Raw genomic sequence first — 19911 nt, forward strand, 5'->3', positions numbered from 1 at the left:
AAGAAGAGTAGTCAAATGCTTTTTCAAGTTTATGTAACTTAAGTAAAATCTTTAATAAATAAGCTAGCTTTAAAATTATTGGTAATGTTAGAAATGTCTTAAGAATTGCCAGCATACATTTTTGTTTGCATTATATCAATCAAGTGATTTTATACTTATCCCTGCAAAATACCATAACGTGTCAAAATTTGGCATAGGGGTTACAAAACTGTAATGATCTTTGCTTGTGTAATTTTTAATAAATATGATATTGATATGGTTTAATGAACTGCATCTTGAATTTAGTAAGATTACCATAACTTCTAATCCTGTGGCTTGAGGCAGTTTAGTCCACAGACAAGAAGGAGGTTTGTTTTGGGAAAGGACTGTTACTGTCTTTGTTTCAAAGCTAAACTTAAGACTAGATTTCTCCAAAAGTTCATTTGGCCTATGCCCAGGAATGAACAAGGGAGAGCTTGGAGGTTAAGAGCAAGGTGGAGTCAGTTAGGTCAAATTGTTTTTCACTGTCTCAGCTGTAATTTTGCAAGGGAAGTTTCATAACTTTAAATCATGACTATCACAATTTTTATAAATAATCTAGGTAAACAATTAAAATAAAATAGGTAAATGTAATGGGATAAAGACAAACTGGATGCAATTTAGAATATAAAGTCATATTAAATTAAATAACAGATAATTTCTTATTTGTGTATTTTCCAATAAATATATCTTGTAGGAAAACACTCTTGCTTAAAAAAAGTGTGTCCTTTTTTTTAAAACAAAAAAAGTGAACAAGTTTTGTCTAATTCAAAGCTTATTAAAAAGTTATGTATAAAACCAGGTAAAAGGAACCAGAAAATAAAAAATGATGTAAATAAAGTTATAAAAATAAAGAATTTTTTCAAGGTTAAAAAGCTTAAAGAGAAATAATTTTATATAAGAAAGAATCTTATATGGTAAATTTATATGGTAAATTTGATTCAGTGTCTGCTGCAGTGGGCAGAAAGCTCTGGCCTCCCTGAACACCTTGCCTTCCCCACCCTGCCATAAGCAATACTTTTCTCCCTTCCCTTTCCTCTCTCTCTCTGTGCAAACCGGTCGACGGAATGGTAAAAATCACTGTTTATCTCCTATAAAGTTTTGATTAATGGGCAAAAGGATTCACGAGGCTAATCTTAAGCTGTAGTGAATCGGGTGTGTTTTGTGGGTCTTTCTGTATTGTTCTGTCACCAAGAGGGGCACCTTAGGATAAAATGTGGGCTTAGGACACCTGTAAGCCTGTTTTCAGATGGCCCAGCAAACTGGAAAATTACGAACTTTTCTGCGGGACCCTGAAAAAAATTGAATGAGGTTTTCTTCTTGTCCTGTACGTCCTTGGGAACTTGACCTTATAACCATGTGGCTGTGATTTCTTTTTTCACAAGGGTGACCTGGATTCAGAGTCCCATTCCTGGCTTAAGGAAGAGTCTTTTATCTTCTGTCTGTCTGTGTATTTATATAGGTTCTGTGTGTGATATTTATATATGAAAGAGCTTTGATTAATTTTGTTTAATAATAAGAGCTTAAATCAAATATTTTCTCAGAAAATTAAAAAGTATAATGCCTTTTATTTAGTTCATGTAACTTAACTAACCTTTGGGAAATGAAGACAGTTTTAAAGACTATTGGTAAAATAAAAATATTTTCAAAAATGTAAATATTTGGTCTAAATTATGCAGGTCAGATAGTAGGTTTACTAAATGTAGTAAAGTCATAAACTGCTTCTTTGACTTTTAAAAATTGTTCAATTTATTTTGGAGTATTATATTCTAGACAAGGCCTGGGACATGTGGAGTTAGCCATGCCCCCTAGCTATGTTGGAAATAGTCAGACCCTCTGGTGGCCTAGGCTCCACACCTGGTACATAATTAATATCACTTACTGACCAGGTTTTTCACCAAAAGGAAAAGTTGCTAAGAGTTAACATTGTAACATGTAATTAAGACTACTAAAGAAACAGTTCTACCTGTAAGGTTAGCAAAGTGAAATTTTTTTTTTTTTGAGACGGAGTCTCGCTTTGTCACCCAGGCTGGAGTACAGTGGCATGATCTTGGGTCACTACAAGCTCTGCCTCCCAGGTTCACGCCATTCTCCTGCCTCAGCCTCCCGAGTAACTGGGACTACAGGCACCCACCACCACGCCTGGCTAATTTTTTGTATTTTTTTAGTAGAGATGGGGTTTCACAATGTTAGCCAGGATGGTCTTGATCTCCTGACCTCATGATCCACCTGCCTCGGCCTCCCAAAGTGCTGGGATTACAGGCTTGAGCCACCACGCCAGCCATGAATTTTCTTTTCTTCTCCTAAAGGGTTAGAGGATTTTTTTTTTTTTTTTTTTTTTTTTGAGGCGGAGTCTCGCTCTGTCTCCCGGACTGGAGTGCAGTGGCCGGATCTCAGCTCACTGCAAGCTCCGCCTCCCGGGTTTACGCCATTCTCCTGCCTCAGCCTCCCGAGTAGCTGGGACTACAGGCGCCCGCCACCTCGCCCAGCTAGTTTTTGTATTTTTAGTAGAGACGGGGTTTCACCGTGTTAGCCAGGATGGTCTCGATCTCCTGACCTCGTGATCCGCCCGTCTCGGCCTCCCAAAGTGCTGGGATTACAGGCTTGAGCCACCGCGCCCAGCCGAGGATTGTTTTAAGTTAGATAGAATAAAGCTGAAGGTTTTTAAGAAAGTTGTGGAAGTTTTATTAAAAAAATTAATTGTAAGAGATTTTGTTTGTGAATATATTGGCTAAAGTTAAAGAGGTGTTATTCAGTTTTTCCATAAATTAAACATTGGAATAAAAGCACAACAGGTTTTTGTTAGAGCAAAATCCTGCTTATGACCTACTCTTTTTTTTTTTTTTTTTTTTTGAGACGAAGTCTCGCTCTGTCGCCCAGGCTGGAGTGCAGTGGCCAGATCTCAGCTCACTGCAAGCTCCGCCTCCCAGGTTTACGCCATTCTCCTGCCTCAGCCTCCCGAGTAGCTGGGACTACAGGCGCCCGCCACCACGCCTGGCTAGTTTTTTTTTTGTATTTTTTAGTAGAGACGGGGTTTCACTGTGTTAGCCAGGATGGTCTCGATCTGCTGACCTCGTGATCCGCCCGTCTCGGCCTCCCAAAGTGCTGGGATTACAGGCTTGAGCCACCGCGCCCGGCCTATGACCTACTCTTTAACAAACATTTGTAAAGGGTTGTAAAAGGTTTATGAGAATCTTACCTTATGGTCAAACATTAAAATTGGGTAGATATGTCTATAAGGTTTTATTAAGAACTAGGTTTGACATCAATAATGCACTAATGCAACAGTGACATTTGGCTTATTTAGTATAAAAGTCATACAGGAAGCATCATCAAATATGAAATGGTGTTTGGCTTTCTTTGGGCTGTATTTGTATAAATGTTACCGGTATGTGTTCCAAAATTATTTTTAAGAAAAACTCCTATAATTATGATATGACTTAGAGTATGTTATTAATAATTATAATTGTTATATAAAATCATTGTATGCCACAGAGGTAACCAAATTTCTTTGTCTATCATGTTTTTGACTGTGGTTGTCCTAACATGTTTCATCACCCACAAACAATTGTTGTCTTGTTTTAACCCTCTTTAAAAGGTGGTTTATAATCAACTATAAAACTCTAATAGGTGTTCTTGAGTGTAGGATTCTGATAACTTTGGAAATGTGACATCAGAATAGAGAAAAAACTTTCAGAACTCTCATGGAGAGCTGAAATGTTCATAGCTATCAAACAGAACAGAAGTTAACTGCATGGAGTAAACTAATAGAAGTCTGAAGTAATCTTTTGTTTTTTACTTTGCTTAAAATGTTGCTGATCATTTTTTTTTTGTTTTTCAGAGACAAGGAAACTTTTCTTTTGAGCTATTTACAGCTTTTAACAATTGAGTAAAGTGTACTTCTGTGAACAAAATTTGGAGCATATTTGTTTCTCTCTACATGATTTCTCCAGAATTTGAAAACTAGTTGCGAGTATTCTTAACTTATGGCAGTATAGTTATTTGCATAAGTGCAATTAGAATCTGTTTTCTTTTGTAACAGGGCACAATTGGAAAAACTGGTTATTTTACCAAGGCCTTGACTGGAATATTGTGCTTTCCTTTAAGGAATCAAACTTAACTTGTAAAGCCAATAAAAGTCCCTTGGGAAAACTGGCCTCATATCTTGCCTCCACGGTCCCTGTATAGGGCTTCTGATTGGTGGTAAGTAAAGAATGTCACTTTCTATCAGGCCCAGGGGCCCCAAGTTATCTTGGAACCTCAAGAGGAGAGGAATTTACTCAATTCATAGGTATTTGAGGATACAAACCCATGGCAAGGCTCGGCTCTAATAAAAGTCCTATCTAAAATTCCTTCTATGGAAGAGAGTTCCATCAAAGCCAATTTACAAAGAGCTTATGTAAAAAATCATTATTCTTGAAGCACTTTAGACAAATAATTAGGTCAAGTATGAAAAGGCAAATTGGTGTTGCCATAATTTGTCTTTAGTAAATATGGGAAACTGGAGAGAGAAATATTATGTTTCAAAAACTATGGTACACTTGTTATTAAATTCTAGTCTCATCAGTTGTTTTAAGTTTGTTTCTGCAATTTAGGCTAACCCTGCTTATTCCTGTAAACCAACCATTCCTGACTGCAGCTTAAAAGAAACAAGACAGATGGGTAATGTAAAAGTGTGAATCAATATTCTAGTTCTGAGCACACTGGACTCAACTATCGACCCCATGTCAGCTTGGCTCCAACAGTTGCCCAGTTCTTGGAAAGCTTTCTAATTTAGTTTACTTGGAATAATTTTACTTACTTTGCTTTACTGTTGTGGAATATATTGCTATTGTACTCTTTCTGTGTAGGAATAAGGATATGCTTGCTCAACGATTTCTTAAATTAAACACTTATTAATCTTCCAGGTATCACCTCTTGTCAAAACTTGGAGTTATGAATGGCCATTACTATACTGATACTTTCTGACTGAGCTCCTCTCTACCCTAAACACAAGAGACTCTCATAGTTAGGCAGGAATATCATCACCCCTATTCAGTCTGAAGAAGTTACAGGAGATGAATCTGAGTCTCTCTGCAACCCTTATGATTAAGGGTTCTCTTATAAAAGGGAGGGAAGAAATGTCAGAGGTGCTTAAACCAGAGCAACTCCATCTGGAACAGGGTCTGGGTAAAATAAGGCTGTGACCTCCTGGGCTGCATTCCCAGAGAGTTAGGCATTCTAAGTCACAGGATGAGACCGGAGGTTGGTACAAGATACAGGTCATAAATACCTTGATAAAATAGGTTGCAATAAAGAAACTGGCTAAAACCCACCAAAACCAAGATGGCGATGAGAATGACCTCTGTTCATCCTCACTGCTCCACTCTCATCAGAGCCATGACAGTTTACAGATGCCATGGGAACATCAGCAAGTTACCCTTTATGGTCTAAAAAGGGGAGGCTTGAATAATCCACCCCTTGTTTAGCATATAATTAAGAAATAACCATAAAAATGGGCAACAACCAGCAGCCCTTGGGGCTGCTCTGTCTATGGAGTAGCCATTCTTTTTTTTTTTTTTTTTTCTGAGATGGAGTCTTGCTCTGTTGCCCAGGAGAATGGTGTGAACCCGGTAGGTGGAGCTTGCAGTGAGCCGAGATTGTGCCACTGTACTCCAACCTGGGCGACAGAGCGAGACTCCATCTCAAAATAAAATAAAATAAAATAAAATAAATAGAATAGAATAGAATAAAATAAAATAAAATAAAAGTGGCAAGCTGAGAAACTCTGTAAAAGGAGAAAAAAAAAGTTCCCCAGCCTCAGCAACCAATACCTAAAAGATTTGTAAACAGAATTTTTCATTCCTGTAATTGATTCATTCTCTCAACTGCACCTGTTTGTTAAGGCCACAGGGCTTAGCATCAACTAAGAGCTATTCCGGTAAAGCAAACAAACAAACAAAAAAATCTTGACTCTATTTTCAGCAGCCAATCTTGAGAATAAAGCCACACAGCTCTGTGCGTGCCTAGTCCCTGACACCGCATGACTTTTGTAACCCAAAGCCAAAGGCCGGAATTTAGGCTCGAGCAACACAATCTCTGGGTATTATTTTGCCCCTTAAATTGCACTCTTTGTACAACGTTTCTGGCCCCATGCAACAACCCAGAAATAGACACAAGAATTAGGCAGATGGAGATAGAAATAGCGCCTTAATTACTGGTGAAGCTGTTAGAGAATGAGGTTCCTTCTCTCTGAGCCATGTGGGCTTATGAATATTTCACCCCACCACTGGCCAGATTTTCCATCTCTGGAGCAGGCACCCTGGACAACTGCATGCCTCTCCAACAGGGCTTGTCTCTCTGACACCTGCAACTTGAAGGAACAGAACAAAATACGTGCTCTCCCGTGGGTAGGTAGATCCGAAGGAAAGTTGAGAAGAAAAAAGGACTGAGCTATACATGGCCCCGCTCCTTCAAAGATGAACAGATACATTTTGCCCCCTCCCTGCGGGAGGCTGGGAGCTTTGCTCTCATGAAAGTTCCACCACATAGAAACAAGAAAAAGCAAAATTAGTGTTTCCTCCTATATAACACAATTTAAAATCTTAATTTACACCCATACATTTTCTCCTAAAAAGCAGAGAATAAGTTTCTTTCAAATGCTTTGGGATCATTTGTAAAAATATGTCAAGCACTAGTCTACAGAGAAAATCCCAATAAGATTTTTTAAAAAGTAGACCGGGCACGGTGGCTCAAGCCTGTAATCCCAGCACTTTGGGAGGCCGAGACGGGCGGATCATGAGGTCAGGAGATCGAGACCATCCTGGCTAACACAGTGAAACCCCGTCTCTACTAAAAAATACAAAAAACTAGCCGGGCGACGTGGCGGGCGCCTGTAGCCCCAGCTACTCGGGAGGCTGAGGCAGGAGAATGGCGGGAACCCGGGAGGCGGAGCTTGCAGTGAGCCGAGATCTGGCCACAGCACTCCAGCCCGGGCGACAGAGTGAGACTCCGTCTCAAAAAAAAAAAAAAAAAAGAAGCCCTTTTGCTCTTTCTTCACCTTCCACCACGATTGTGAGGCCTCCCCAGCCATGTGGAACTGTGAGTCCATTAAACCTCTTTGCTTTATAAACTACCTAGTCTCAGGTATGTCTTTATTAGCAGCATTAGAACAGATTAATAGAGTATGTTTTGGTAGGTTTATACACTCACTTCTCTTGGACATATGGCAAGTAGAAGAACCACAGTTTGTAGAGTGTACATATTTTAGCTTTAATAAACACATTTGAAGTGATTGTATCTATTTTCATTCCCACCAGTAATGGTTAGAGTTCCAGTTGTTCCACATCCTCACCATCTATTGGTATTGTCACTAAAAAATTTTAGCCAGTTTGCTGAGCAAGTAGTGATGTCTTTGTGATTGTGATTTGAATGTATATTTCTTGGATGACATATGTCTGTTTGTTTGTTTTTGAGACGGAGTTTAGCTCTTGTCGTCCAGGTTGGAGTGCAGTGGCACGATCTCGGCTCACTGCAACCTCTGCCTCCTGGGTTCAAGGATTTTCCTGCCTCAGCATCCCTAGTAGCTGGGACTAGAGGCACCGGCCACCATGCCTGGCTAGTTTTTTGTATTTTTAGTAGAGACGGGGTTTCACCGTGTTAGCCAGGATGGTTTTGATCTCCTGACCTCATGATCCGTCCACCTCGGCCTCCCAAAGTGCTGAGATGACAGGTGTGATCCACCGCGCCCGGCCTCTTTGTGACATATGATATTGAGTATCCATGTGCTTATTGACCCCTTTAATCTCTTTCATTGTGAAATGCCTGTCCAAGCCTTTTGCCCATTTTTATTCTGTTATTTTTCTTATTTATTGAAGAATTTCTTTTTTTTTTTACATTTAAGTCTTTTGTCCAATATATTTATCATAAATATCTTCTCTCAGGCTGTAGCTTGAGGCACTAACAATTTTAAGGTGGTCTCTAAACTGATAGTCTCTTACTGATATATACCCTCTAACTAACTGGTATATGTATTTTTAAATTTTTGGTACTATATATATAATATGAAATTTACCATTTTAACCATTACAAAGTGTACAGTTCAGTGGCATTAGGTACATTCACATTGTTATGCAACCGTCCCTACCATCTATCTCCAGAACTTTTTTCATCTTGCAAAACGGAAACTCTCTCTCTCTTTTTTTTTTTTTTTTTTTTGAGACGGAGTCTCCCTCTATCGCCCAGGCTGGAGTGCAGTGGCCGGATCTCAGCTCACTGCAAGCTCCGCCTCCCGGGTTTACGCCATTCTCCTGCCTCAGCCTCCCGAGTAGCTGGGACTACAGGCGCCCGCCACCTCGCCCGGCTAGTTTTTTGTATTTTTTAGTAGAGACGGGGTTTCACCGTGTTAGCCAGGATGGTCTCGATCTCCTGACCTCATGATCCACCCGTCTCGGCCTCCCAAAGTGCTGGGATTACAGGCTTGAGCCACAGCGCCCGGCCAAAACTGAAACTCTCTAAAATAAACAATAATAATAAACAATAACAATAACAAAAGAGGCAGTAACAATTGCCTCTTCCCCTATACACTGGCAATCATCATTCTACTTTCTGTTCCTGTGAATTTGATTACTCTAAATACCACGTATGAGCACAATTATACAGTATTTGTTTTTTGTGACTGATTTCTCTCTCTCTTTTTTTTTTTTTTGAGACAGAGTCTCACCCTGTCACCCAGGCTGGAGTGCAGTGCCATGATCTTGGTTTACTCCAACCTCTGCCTCCTGGGTTCAAGCAATACTCCTCAGCCTCCTGAGTAGGTGGGATTACAGGTCCATGACACCACACCCCATCTCTATTTTTAGTAGAGATGGGGTTTCGCCATGTTGGCCAGGCTGGTCTCAAACTTCTTACCTTAAGTGATCCACCTGCCTCAGCCTCCCAAAGTACTGGGATTACAGGCGTGAGCCACTGTGCCTAGCCTGGCTTATTTCACTTAGCATAACGTCTTCAAGGGTCATCCATGTTGTAGCATGTGTCAGAATGTCCTTCCTTCTCAAGGCTAACTAATATTGGATGTATATATTAGGTTGGTGCAAAAGTAATTGTGGTTTTTGCAATTAAAAGTTAAAAATTAAATGAAAACCACAATTACTTTTGTACCAATCTTTGTTGTACCACAGTTTGTTTATCTATTCATCCATTTGACACGGGGTTTTTGCTCCTTAGTTTAGCTAAATCCAGGTTATTGTCTCACAACCAAGAAAAATTACGCACGCAGACACATTGAAGGGTGAGGAGGGCAGAATTTATTCCGTGAAAGGAAAGCTCTCAGCAAAGAGAGGGGCTCTGCAAGCAGATTTCCATTTCACAAATTGAATACCAGGGCCACCAGACACAAACTGAAGGTCAGGCTCCTCCCCTGCATAAGGTGTGAACTTCCAGTAGCTCCACCCCATTCCCCTAGGGCATGTGGGCCCCCGGTCTGCTGTGGGTATGCCCAGACAAGCCCCCTGTGCAGGTTCCCTTATCTGCACAAAAGGTCTGGTGTAAAAATTTCATGATTACGTCTGGTGTAACCCGGGGTGGGTCGGAGTTTCTCCAGGAACCCTTCCCTATCTGCCTTGGCATTTGGCCATCTCCTGCATCTATATCACACTGACACTTAGATTGCTTCCTCCTTTCGACTATTGTAAATAATGTTGCTATAAACATGGGTGTGCTCTTACTGGTATATTTTAATGTACAAAATTTTTTCATGTTAGTGAAGTTCAAGTTATAAATGTTTTCTTCCATCTATCAGTTCTTTTAATGCTGTATAGAATATTTGCATATCCCTTGATAGTGCACATATCCTCCTCTGATTTTTTCTACAGATTTTATTGTTTTATTTTAATTTTTAAATCTGTCATCATCAGGAATTGATTTTTATGTGTGATGTGAGGAAGGAATCAAGATTCACTTTCTTTGGCAGGGCACGGTGGCTCATGCCTATAATCCCAACACTTTGAGAGGCTGAGGTGGGTGGATGACATGAGGCCAGGAGTTCAAGATCAGCTGGCCAACATGGTGAAACCCCATGTCTACTAAAAAAACAAAAATTAGCCAGGCGTGGTGGCGCGTGTCTATAATCCCAGCTACTCAGGAGGCTGAGGCATAAGAATCACTTGAACCTGGGAGGTGGAGGTTATAGTGAGCCAAGATCATGCCACTGCACTCCAGCCTGGGAGACAGAGCAAGACCTTATCTCAAAAAAAGTTCACTTTTCCCCCATATGAATATCTAATTGATCATCACTATTTGTGGCAAAGACCATTCTTCTACTGCATTGCAGGGTGCCTTTGTTGTAAATGAGGTGATGGTACAAACACAAAGTTAGACAAATAGACCAACAGAACTTACACTGTTTGTTTCTGAATTCTCTGTTTTGTTCCATTGGCCTATTTGTCTGGCCTTGTGCAATACCATACTCTTAATTACTGTGGATTTACAATGACTCTTTTAGATCCTGTAATGTAAATTTTCCAACTTGTTCTTCACCAAGATTTCTTCTATTACTCTAGGTCATTTTTATTTCCATATAAATTTTAAAATTGAATCAACTTGTCAATGTTCCAATAAAAATATCTGCTAGTATTTTATTGAATCTATAGATCAGTTTGAAAATAATTGAATTCCTGACAAAATTGAATTTTTTGATTCATAGTATCTCTCCAATTATTTAGGTCTTTCAGTTATTTTAACAATGCCTTGTAGTTTGAGTGTCTTGAAAATTGTTTGCTGGATATATTCTTAGGTATTTGATGTGTTCTAATGTCATAAATTATTTATTTTACTTTTTTATTGTTTGTCTCTTACTATGAAGAAATACAATGCAATTCTGTATATTGACTTCGTATCCAGGGACCTCACTAAATTTATTATAATCTAATGAATTACCCATACATTATTTTGTATTTTCTACACGTACAATTACAGTTGAGCCTTGAACAACATGGGTTTGAACTGTTTAGGTCCACTTACATGCAGATTGGAGAAGGGATGAGCAAAAGAGAGAAGAAGGAATGAGAGAGACAGAGAAGTGATGAGAGAGAGAAGAAGAGAAAGAATAAGAGAGAGAGAGAGAAGGGATGAGAGAGGAGAGAAGGAATGAGAAAGAGAGGAGAGAAGGAGTGAGAGAAAGAAGGAATGAGAGAAAGAGAAGGAGAGAAGGAATGACAGAAAGAGAGAGAAGGAATTAGAGACAGAGAAGGAGAGAAGGAATGAAAGAAAGAAGGAGAGAAGGAATGAGAGAGAGAGAAGAAGGAATGACAGAGAGAAAGAGAGAGAAGGAATGAGAGAGAGAGAGAGAGAGAGAGAGAGAGAGAGAGAGAGAGAGAGAGAGAGAGAGAGAAGGAATGACAGAGAGAAAGAGAGAGAAGGAATGCGAGAGAGGAGGAGAGAAAGAATGAGAGAAAGAGGAGAGAAGGAACGAGGGAGAGAGGAGAGAAGGAATGACAGAGAGAAAGAGAGAAGGAATGAGAGAGAAGGAATGAGAAAGAGAAGGAGAAAAGGAATAAGAGAGAGAAGGAATGAGAGAGAGAGAGAAGGAGAGAAGGAATGAGAGAGAAGGAGAGAAGGAATGAGAGAGAAGGAGAGAAGGAATGATAGAGAGAAAGAGAGAGAAGGAATGAGAGAGAAGGAAGGAGAGAAAGAGAAGGAATGAGAGAGAGAAAGAGAGAAGGAATGACAGAGAGAGAGAGAAGGAGAGGAGGAGAGAAACTGCTGTGTACTCTGGTGGACATTTGTAAACCATCACAGCCACCCAGCACTTGATCGGTAAACTCACTTTCTCAGCCTCCAAGAAGCTAGAATGAAGACATGGGTGATCTGCCCTGGGATGGAACTGGAAGCTGACTTGGAGCTGGATGCAGTAACTGATGTGTCCTGATCCCGTTTTGAAAAGAGTGTTTTTGTGTGTATGTGGGCTAAAAGGGGTTTATAAATATTACTTTCTGTTACTTGGTTTTATTTAAGTGTGTGTGTGTGCGCGCACACACACGTGCATGCACTCACTGACGTTGGGTAGTCAAAGGCTTTGTAGACTTTGGTGATTATTTTTGCCCAGTAAACACTTTGCCTCCATTTGGGGGCGCTCCCTGCTCTACAGCTCTTGGTGGGACGTGGCAATAGCCTCTGACTACAGAAATCAGATCCTCATTCCCAGCCTCTCTTGATGCAGAGATGCAGCCAAACCGTTGTACCCATACTAGACTTCAAATCATGAGCTCGCTCCAGAATCTATTCTGGGGATAATGGCAGCAGTTACATCCTGTTTCCAGAGCCAACAGCATAAGAGGCTGTAGTCGTGTGTCCAGCATTGGTCGTGTTGGTGACAACGGTGCTGAAGTCAGAGCTGTCTGTGCTTAGCAGTGCTTCCCACTAAACCACTTTTCAGTGTGATTTTGGGTGCTGTTCCTGGGGGTGTTGCTTATGGACACAAACTGTATACAGGCCATTTTTCCTTCTTTCCTAGAGAGCTTCTGAGATACCTAATATTTGGTAATACAGTGCTTTTCTGATTAAGGTAGTTTGGGTTCACTTTTGTTAGCAGCTAGGATTGCTGACTGGTTCAGGAATGAATCAGGTCATGTAATGAAAAGTCCAGCGATGGCCCTGCTTCAGGTAAGGTTGATTCCAGGTGCTCAACTACATACTAGGACTTTTTTTTTTTTTTTTTTTGAGACAGAGTCTCACTCTGTTGCCCAGGCTGAAGGGCAGTGGTTCGGTCTCAGCTCATTGCAACTCCACCTCCCAGGTTCAGGTGATTCCTGCCTCGGCATCCCAAGTAGCTGAGATTACAGGCAAGTGCCACCACATCCGGCTGATTTTGTATTTTTAGTAGAGACGAGGTTTCACTATATTGGCCAGACAGGTCTCGAACTTCTGACCTCAAGTGATCTGCCCCCTTGGCCTCCCAAAATGCTAGGATTACAGTTGTGAGCCACCGCGCCTGGCCTAGGACTCCTGTCTATCTCAGGTCTGCTTTCCTCCGCGTGGGTTCCTTTCCTAGGAATGACCTTTGTACATCATGGAAAAGATGGCCATCAGAGATCTAGATTTACCTTGCCTTTAAACTAGCAGCCCCAGAGGGAAGGGAGTCCATCTTTCCTACCTATTTCTCCCACAGAAGTCCTGGGAATGGTTCTGCCCAAAGCAACCAGCACGGTAGAGGTTCTCCAGTTAGTGTCTGAGAGCCTTAGTGTTTCAGCAATTTTTTTCACAGCTTCCCTAGGTCACAGAAATATCAAACAGTTCAATTACCAAGTGGCTAGGCCCAAATGGTTTGTGAACCTCTGCAATCCTCTGCAGTCATGGGATAGGCCAAGTGAGTCATGCACTCTCCTCTGCAAAGGGGGTGCAGCCACACTTCCAGGAAGAAAATTATGATGGGCAAAGTATAAAAGATATCCACCATTCCTCTGTCCTGATGGAACAGCCTTGGCAGGCCTGTGTCTGGTAGATATAAACAGAGTGTGTATGTGTGATAGGTAGCAGATGACCAGCAGAAGAGCTGGCCTGGGGCTGGGGGTCTGTGGAACGGACTGGTTTATTTATAGGATGCTTGTACCCCAATCTGGAGCCTATGACATCGTCAACTGTTAAAACAAGCCACACTAGCAAAAATGGAGGCCCGAGAGCCAATTCATGACCCCGAGAGCTCCATCCTGAGGGGGCAGGCCCGGGACGTGAGTTCTGCATTTGGAGTGAGGGATGCGGAACTGTGGGAATGGATAAATCAGTTACATTTATCTTTCCTCCTTTTGCCCAAAAACCCAATAAACACACCTCTTCCTTGTTTAGTTCCTGCACTCTGAGCGTGAATTGCAGCATGCCTGGAATGAAACTGAGCGGTTGTACTAAACTTCCTGCCTGGCATGGATGATGGCCAAGGCAGGAAAGCCGATGAATAGTGTCGCTTTGTAGGCAGGGGGCCAAAAAGGAGTTTGGCGTGGTTTGCACCAACTTGTCAGCATTGTTTATTGATAACAGTGAGACTGATTTGCTCCTGGTGAGACTCCCAGAGAGATGTGCTGCACAAGCTAGTTATGTAACAGGAATTTCTGTATGTGACCCATGAAACATAAAAAACCCCAGCCAAGACTCTCTTTTGGGCCCCTTGGTTCTGTGGTGCTCTGTGCACCTGCCAAGGGTTCTGTAAAGGGTTCTGAAAGAGGAAGTGCATTTTGCCATGACCAGCTGGCCATAGCTGTGATTCTCTTCTTCTTCTCCTTCTTCTCCTTCTTCTCATTCTCCTCCTTCTCCTCCTCCTCCTCCTCCTCTTCCTCCTCCTCCTCGTCCTCCTCCTTCTTCCTCCTCCTCCTCTTCTTCTTCTTCTTCTTCTTCTTCTTCTTCTTCTTCTTCTTCTTCCTCTTCTTCCTCTTCTTCCTCTTCCTCTTCTTCCTCTTTCTCTTCCTCTTCTTCTTTCTTCTTTCTTCTTCTTTTTTGTCTCTGTTGCACAGTGGAGTCCAGTGGCATGATCATATCTCATTGAAGCCTCCAACTCTTAGGTTTAAGCGTCCTCCCACCTCAGCCTCCTGGGTAGCCAGGACTACAGGTGTGTGCCACCACACCTAGTTTTTTGTTGTTGTTGTTTGGTTTTTTCTCTGGACAGTCTTGCTCTGTCACCCAAGCTGGAGTGCAATGGCATGATCTCAGCTCACGGCAACCTCTGCCTCCTGGGTTCAAGCAATTCTCCTGCCTCAGCCTCCCGAGTAGCTGGGATTATAGGTGCGCACCACCACACCCAGCTAATTTTTGGTATTTTTAGTAGAGACGGGGTTTCACCATGTTGGCCAGGCTGGTCTCAAACTCCTGACCTCAGGTGATCCACCTGCCTCGGCCTCCTAAAATGCTGGAATTACAGGCGTAAGCCACTGCGCCCAGCCCAGGCCTAGTTAATTTTTAAATTTTTTGTAGCGATGGGAATCTCATTGTGTTGCTCAGACTGGTCTCGAACTCCTGGTCTCAAGCAATCCTCCCACCTCAGCCTCCCAAAGTGCTGGGATTACAAGCGTGCACCACCGTGCCCTGCACACATCCTGACTTTAATGTTAGCTGTACAGTGCTCCTTTCCCTTCAAGAATCTATAGATTTGTAAGCATTGTCATTTGGAGTCCTGTAAGTCATTAGCAACAAATCCTGTAACTGCTCCTCTTAGCGCAGTCCCTAAGGTAAAATGACTCGATTCTGTCTAATTGGGCTGAAAAGGACATAGATGTGTTAGTCTTTAGTTTCTCAAGCTAATCCAGTTGCCATTCCGCTGACAGAGGATTCACATTCACAATGTCTATAGATATTGCCAGATTCTCATTTCTACCAGTAGTGTGTGGACAGACCTTTTGCAGTACACTGTCATCCAAATTCGAGGTACTCAATCATTTGCATTTTTGCCATCTGAGAGGTGAAACATTTGATGTCATTGCCTGCACTTGTACTTGGCAAAATCAAGGATGCCAGGAAGGGGATGTAGCTTGCCTATCTCTCTTGGTTTCCTGAGGAGGTTGCCTGAAGTATGGTGCTCTCGGCAGCCCCTACGGAGTGAAAAATGCATTATTTCAGAGGAGATCAGAGCAAGCCAGAACTTGTGGCTTTTACAGTATTTTAGTTTGGGGTCAAGGGTTGATCGGCATTCAAGATTCATTCTTGGACCGGGAGCGGTGGCTCGCACCTGTAATCTCAGCACTTTGGGAGGCTGAGGGGTCTGGATCTCTTGAGCTCAAGAGTTCACGACCAGCCTGACCAACATGGTGAAACCCCATCTCTACCAAAAATATAAAAACATTAGTCAAGTGTGGTGGTGTGGCTAAAGCAGGAGAATCACTTGAACCCGGGAGGCGGAGGGTGCAGTGAGACAAGATCACGTCACTGCACTCCAGCCTGAGTGACAGAGCGAGACTCCGTCTCAAAAAAAAAAAAGATTCATTCCTGTGACATGTAAGGGAATGCTTCTATATCAGAGGTACATCCCACCACATCCCACTACTTACTGTACCATCGCACCCACTTGAGGTTTCAGTGCAGCAAGCCTGGCCATGCCCTACCACACCTCACACCTTTTCAGATCTGTGGTCCATTTTCTTTCTGTCTGCCTATACTTTTTTCTTAATTTGTAGACACTCTTGCATAATTAACCCATGGTCTGTCACATGTCCTGCAAATATATTCTTCAGTCAGTCATTTGCCATTTAACTTTCCTTGTCATTTATTTTTTACATTATGAAAATGTCCTACATTTTCTCCTGGTATTTTATACTTTTATGTTTTATGTTATCAAATAAGAAAGGATGCTATTTGTTACATAGTATCATGTTATGTTTGTATAGATATATGTTATTAATGTAAGTGTTCCAGAAATTGTATGAAATTTCTAGAAATCTGATATGTCCTGGGATAATGTTATCAGCTATAATTCCAGTTGTTATCTTAAAACGTCATATACCTCATGAATAATTAAATTTTCTTACGAAAATTCAAATGAACTCTCATGAGATCATTAACCATGGCCATTTTAATTTTTTTGTCATCCACCAGGTGGTTATCGTTTACTCTGATGCTTTCCTGAAAGCATTTGCAAATCGCTATGACACAAAATTTCAAGAGATTCATAAAAAAAGACTCAAGCATAGGTGTCTGATAACTTTTAATTCACACTGTTGAACCCATTAAACTGGAGTTGTTCTTAGCCTTACAGCCCTGCGAATGGGAGCTGGATGACTTGATAGAGACTTCAGAGAAATTGCTACAACAGGTTATACCTGGACAACCTGGGTGCCTGAGGCTGTGTTGGCCACACAGAAAGTTCACCAGAAACCTGATGATATCACCAGAGACATCCAAGCTGCAAACCAGGAAAACCCATCGGATTGAGACTGCCACACCAGAAGAAGAAAAAACAAATGCTATTTTTATGTGAATACGACAAGAATAGATGCCCAAATATTGGATATTTAGAGATATAAAAGGCCAGGTCCAGGTTCTCCAGCAGATGTGGAAAACATCATCAACTGATCTAGTTAAATCAAGAGATTAAATCTTGGCTCTTGGGGACTCTAGTTTCAGGTACTTTCCAAACTCTTGGCATTATCCTCTCATTAGTCCTACTGATAACATTTCCTATCTGTTGCTTCTCTCAGGAGTCTTCAGTGCTTGTCAGCAGCCACTGACTCATCACGTGATCTCAGGAGGATGGAGCAACAAAAACTGCTTCAATTGGAATTGTCAAAAAAAGAAAAAACCTACTGAAACTCTGCTTCATGATCTTCAGACAGCATGGAGACCAAGTCATGTGGAAACCGAGTGTAGTGCTAAGCAGTGGGTCACACTCTGAGTACGACTGAGAGAATGACCCAAATTGGGCAATTGTTAAAAACAAACAGGAAAATAGATGGCCAGGTGTGGTGGCTCAAGCCTGTAATCCCAGCACTTCTGGAGGCCGAGGCAGGTGGATCACTTGGCCAACATGGTGAAACCCCTTCTCTACAAAAAGTACAAAAGAATTAGCCTTGTGTGGTGGTGTGAACCTGTAATCCCACATATTCAGGAGGCTGAGGCATGGGAATCACTTGAACCCTGGAGGCAGAGGTTGCAGTGAGCTGAGATCACGCCATTGCACTCCAGCCTGGAGTATGATACCCTGTCGAAAGAAAGAAGAAAGAAAGGAAGAGAGAAAGAGAGAGAGAGAGAAAGAAGAAAGGAAGGAAGGAAGGAAGGAAGGGAGGGAGGGAGGGAGGGAGGGAAAGAGGCCCTGAGCCGACTAGCTATGGCCATGTAACTGAAACTGAATTGATCCTGATTTCCCCTCAAATGCTGGCTCTACCCACAAATAAAAATTAAGCTTTTCTTCCTTGCCAACCTGGAAACATGAAGCCGATACAAATAAGCTTGTGCAGCTCTGTTTGCAAGACAGAGATGAAGGTGCCTCCTCATTCTTGCTTTGTAAGCTGTACTGTAACTGCTGGACTTCCTCTTACCATGTTCACAAATTATTATTTTGCATGCACAATCACCTTAAAAATTCTTAAATTTGATCTGACTTTATTTTTAACAAAGTATGATTTTGCTGTTGGTTTCTGAGAGTTGGCTTTGATGTGATAGTGATTGCTCATATTTCTAGCTTAATGGAAGTCTTTATTTGGATTTTGTTAAATGACTTTGAGTATTTGTTCTGTAGAGGTTTATGGCTGGAAGGGGAAGTGAGGAGTGGAAGGGAACTCTGGAGGAGAAGGGGAGGGAAGAGGGGCTTACTCATCTAGTGGTGTCTCACAGGGCCTCGGGTCAGAGAACTCCCAAGGGTGGCGGCAGCTTGGAGGCCTTAGAATTTTGAGGCTCCAGCTCATCCATAGATAACACTTGTCCTGTGAAGTTTCACAGGGCATGCAAAGCAGGCAGGCTCTAAATGGCTAACAGTTTCATTGTTGGGACTATTTTTTACAATAACTGGATGTGTACAAATTTGAGTTTGGCAGCAGTGGGCTTTTGAGCTAACAGATGTGAATCTGTAGTGAAGAAATAAACAACCCCATGGGTCCATAGGCCCAGGCCATTGTTGGCTCATTTTTAGAACAGCAGCTTAGAGACAGCCCATGTCCGAAGATTCTAATAAATTAAGGAGGTAAAGGCTCCCTCTTACTACACAGTGCACTGCATTACAGACAGAGGGGTCAAGTGTTTGAGGTGGGAGGAAGTGAAGGTGGAGCCACGTGGCCTACAGCAGCAATGAAGAGTTAATGGAGGGTGTGGTGGCACTCTTCTATAGTTCCAGCTACTGGGGAGACTGAGGCAGGAGGATCGTTTGAGCCCAGGAATTCGAGGCTGCAGTGAGCCATGATCTCATTGCTACATTCCAGCCTGGGTAACAGAGTGAGACCCCATCTTTTAAAAATAAAAACGAGCTGATAACACACGAGCAAGCAGTGTCTGAATGCTCAAGGTAGTACAAGTTCCCATGGTGAGATTTGCTTCCGTGAAACCCCAGTGTACACTTCTTCCGATCTTGGGAGTAATATCATCCTCTCCCATCATGGATATTAAGAACAATATTACAAAGGAGGTGTACACCCCCTGTGATATTGAGAGTAATATTATGTTCTCCCCTTCGGGATATTAGGAACAATATCGCATGAGGTGTGTACAACCCCTGCGATATTGGGAGTCATATCATCCTCTCCCCCTGAATGTAAGAAACAGTATCACAGGAGGATGTACACCCCCTGCGATATTGGTAGTAATATCATTTTCTCCCCCTCTGGATATTCGGAACAATATCACAGTGGGTGTGTACACCCCCTGCGATATTGCCACCAGTATCATCGTCTCCCTCCCAGGATATAAGGAACAATATCACAAGGGGGTGAACACCCCCTGCGATATTGGGGGTAACATCTTCCTCTCCCCCGCTGGCTATGAGGAACAATGTCACAGAAGGGGTGTACACACCCTGCTCTATTGGTAGTGATATCATCCTCTCTGTCCCTGGATATTAGGAACAACATCACTAGAGAGTGTACACCTCCTGCGAAAGAGGATGATATTAAGACTATATAAGGAACCAGATGACCGAAGGGATGTACACCCGCTGCGATAGTTTCAAGAATGTCATCCTCTACCCGCTGGCTGCTAGGAATAACAACATACAGGGGTATACACTTTCAGTGATATTGGGAGTCATATCATCCTCTCCCCCCGGATATCAGGAACAGGTCTATTAATTATTAATATTAATAAATATAAAATTAGTAGTAATAATCAATATTAATAATCACAAGGAAGATAGTAAAAATTAATATTGGTTAAAAATGTTAACGATTAGTATTAATAATAGTAATATCACCATTAATAATAAAATGATATCAGCAATTATTGTAACTTAAATCAATA

The 19911-nt window shown here is 41.8% G+C and overlaps 1 protein-coding gene across 2 annotated transcripts in view; it reads left to right on the forward strand.

The window, feature by feature from the left end:
* APOL6 (apolipoprotein L6) overlaps positions 1-17292 on the forward strand; it is a 34313-nt gene extending 17021 nt beyond the window's left edge. The window contains exon 7 of one of the 2 annotated variants that reach the window (XM_033232782.1): positions 17169-17292. In XM_033232782.1, coding sequence (XP_033088673.1) covers positions 17169-17277 — 109 coding nt within the window. In that variant the 3' untranslated portion in view covers positions 17278-17292. Of the gene's footprint in view, positions 1-4060; positions 5197-17168 lie in introns of those variants that run through there. The other variant, XM_033232779.1, reaches the window with a different exon arrangement.
* The last annotated feature ends 2619 nt before the right edge of the window (positions 17293-19911 follow it).

Source organism: Trachypithecus francoisi, unplaced genomic scaffold, assembly GCF_009764315.1.
Source record: "Trachypithecus francoisi isolate TF-2019V2 unplaced genomic scaffold, Tfra_2.0 Lachesis_group14, whole genome shotgun sequence".
NCBI lineage: Eukaryota > Metazoa > Chordata > Mammalia > Primates > Cercopithecidae > Trachypithecus > Trachypithecus francoisi.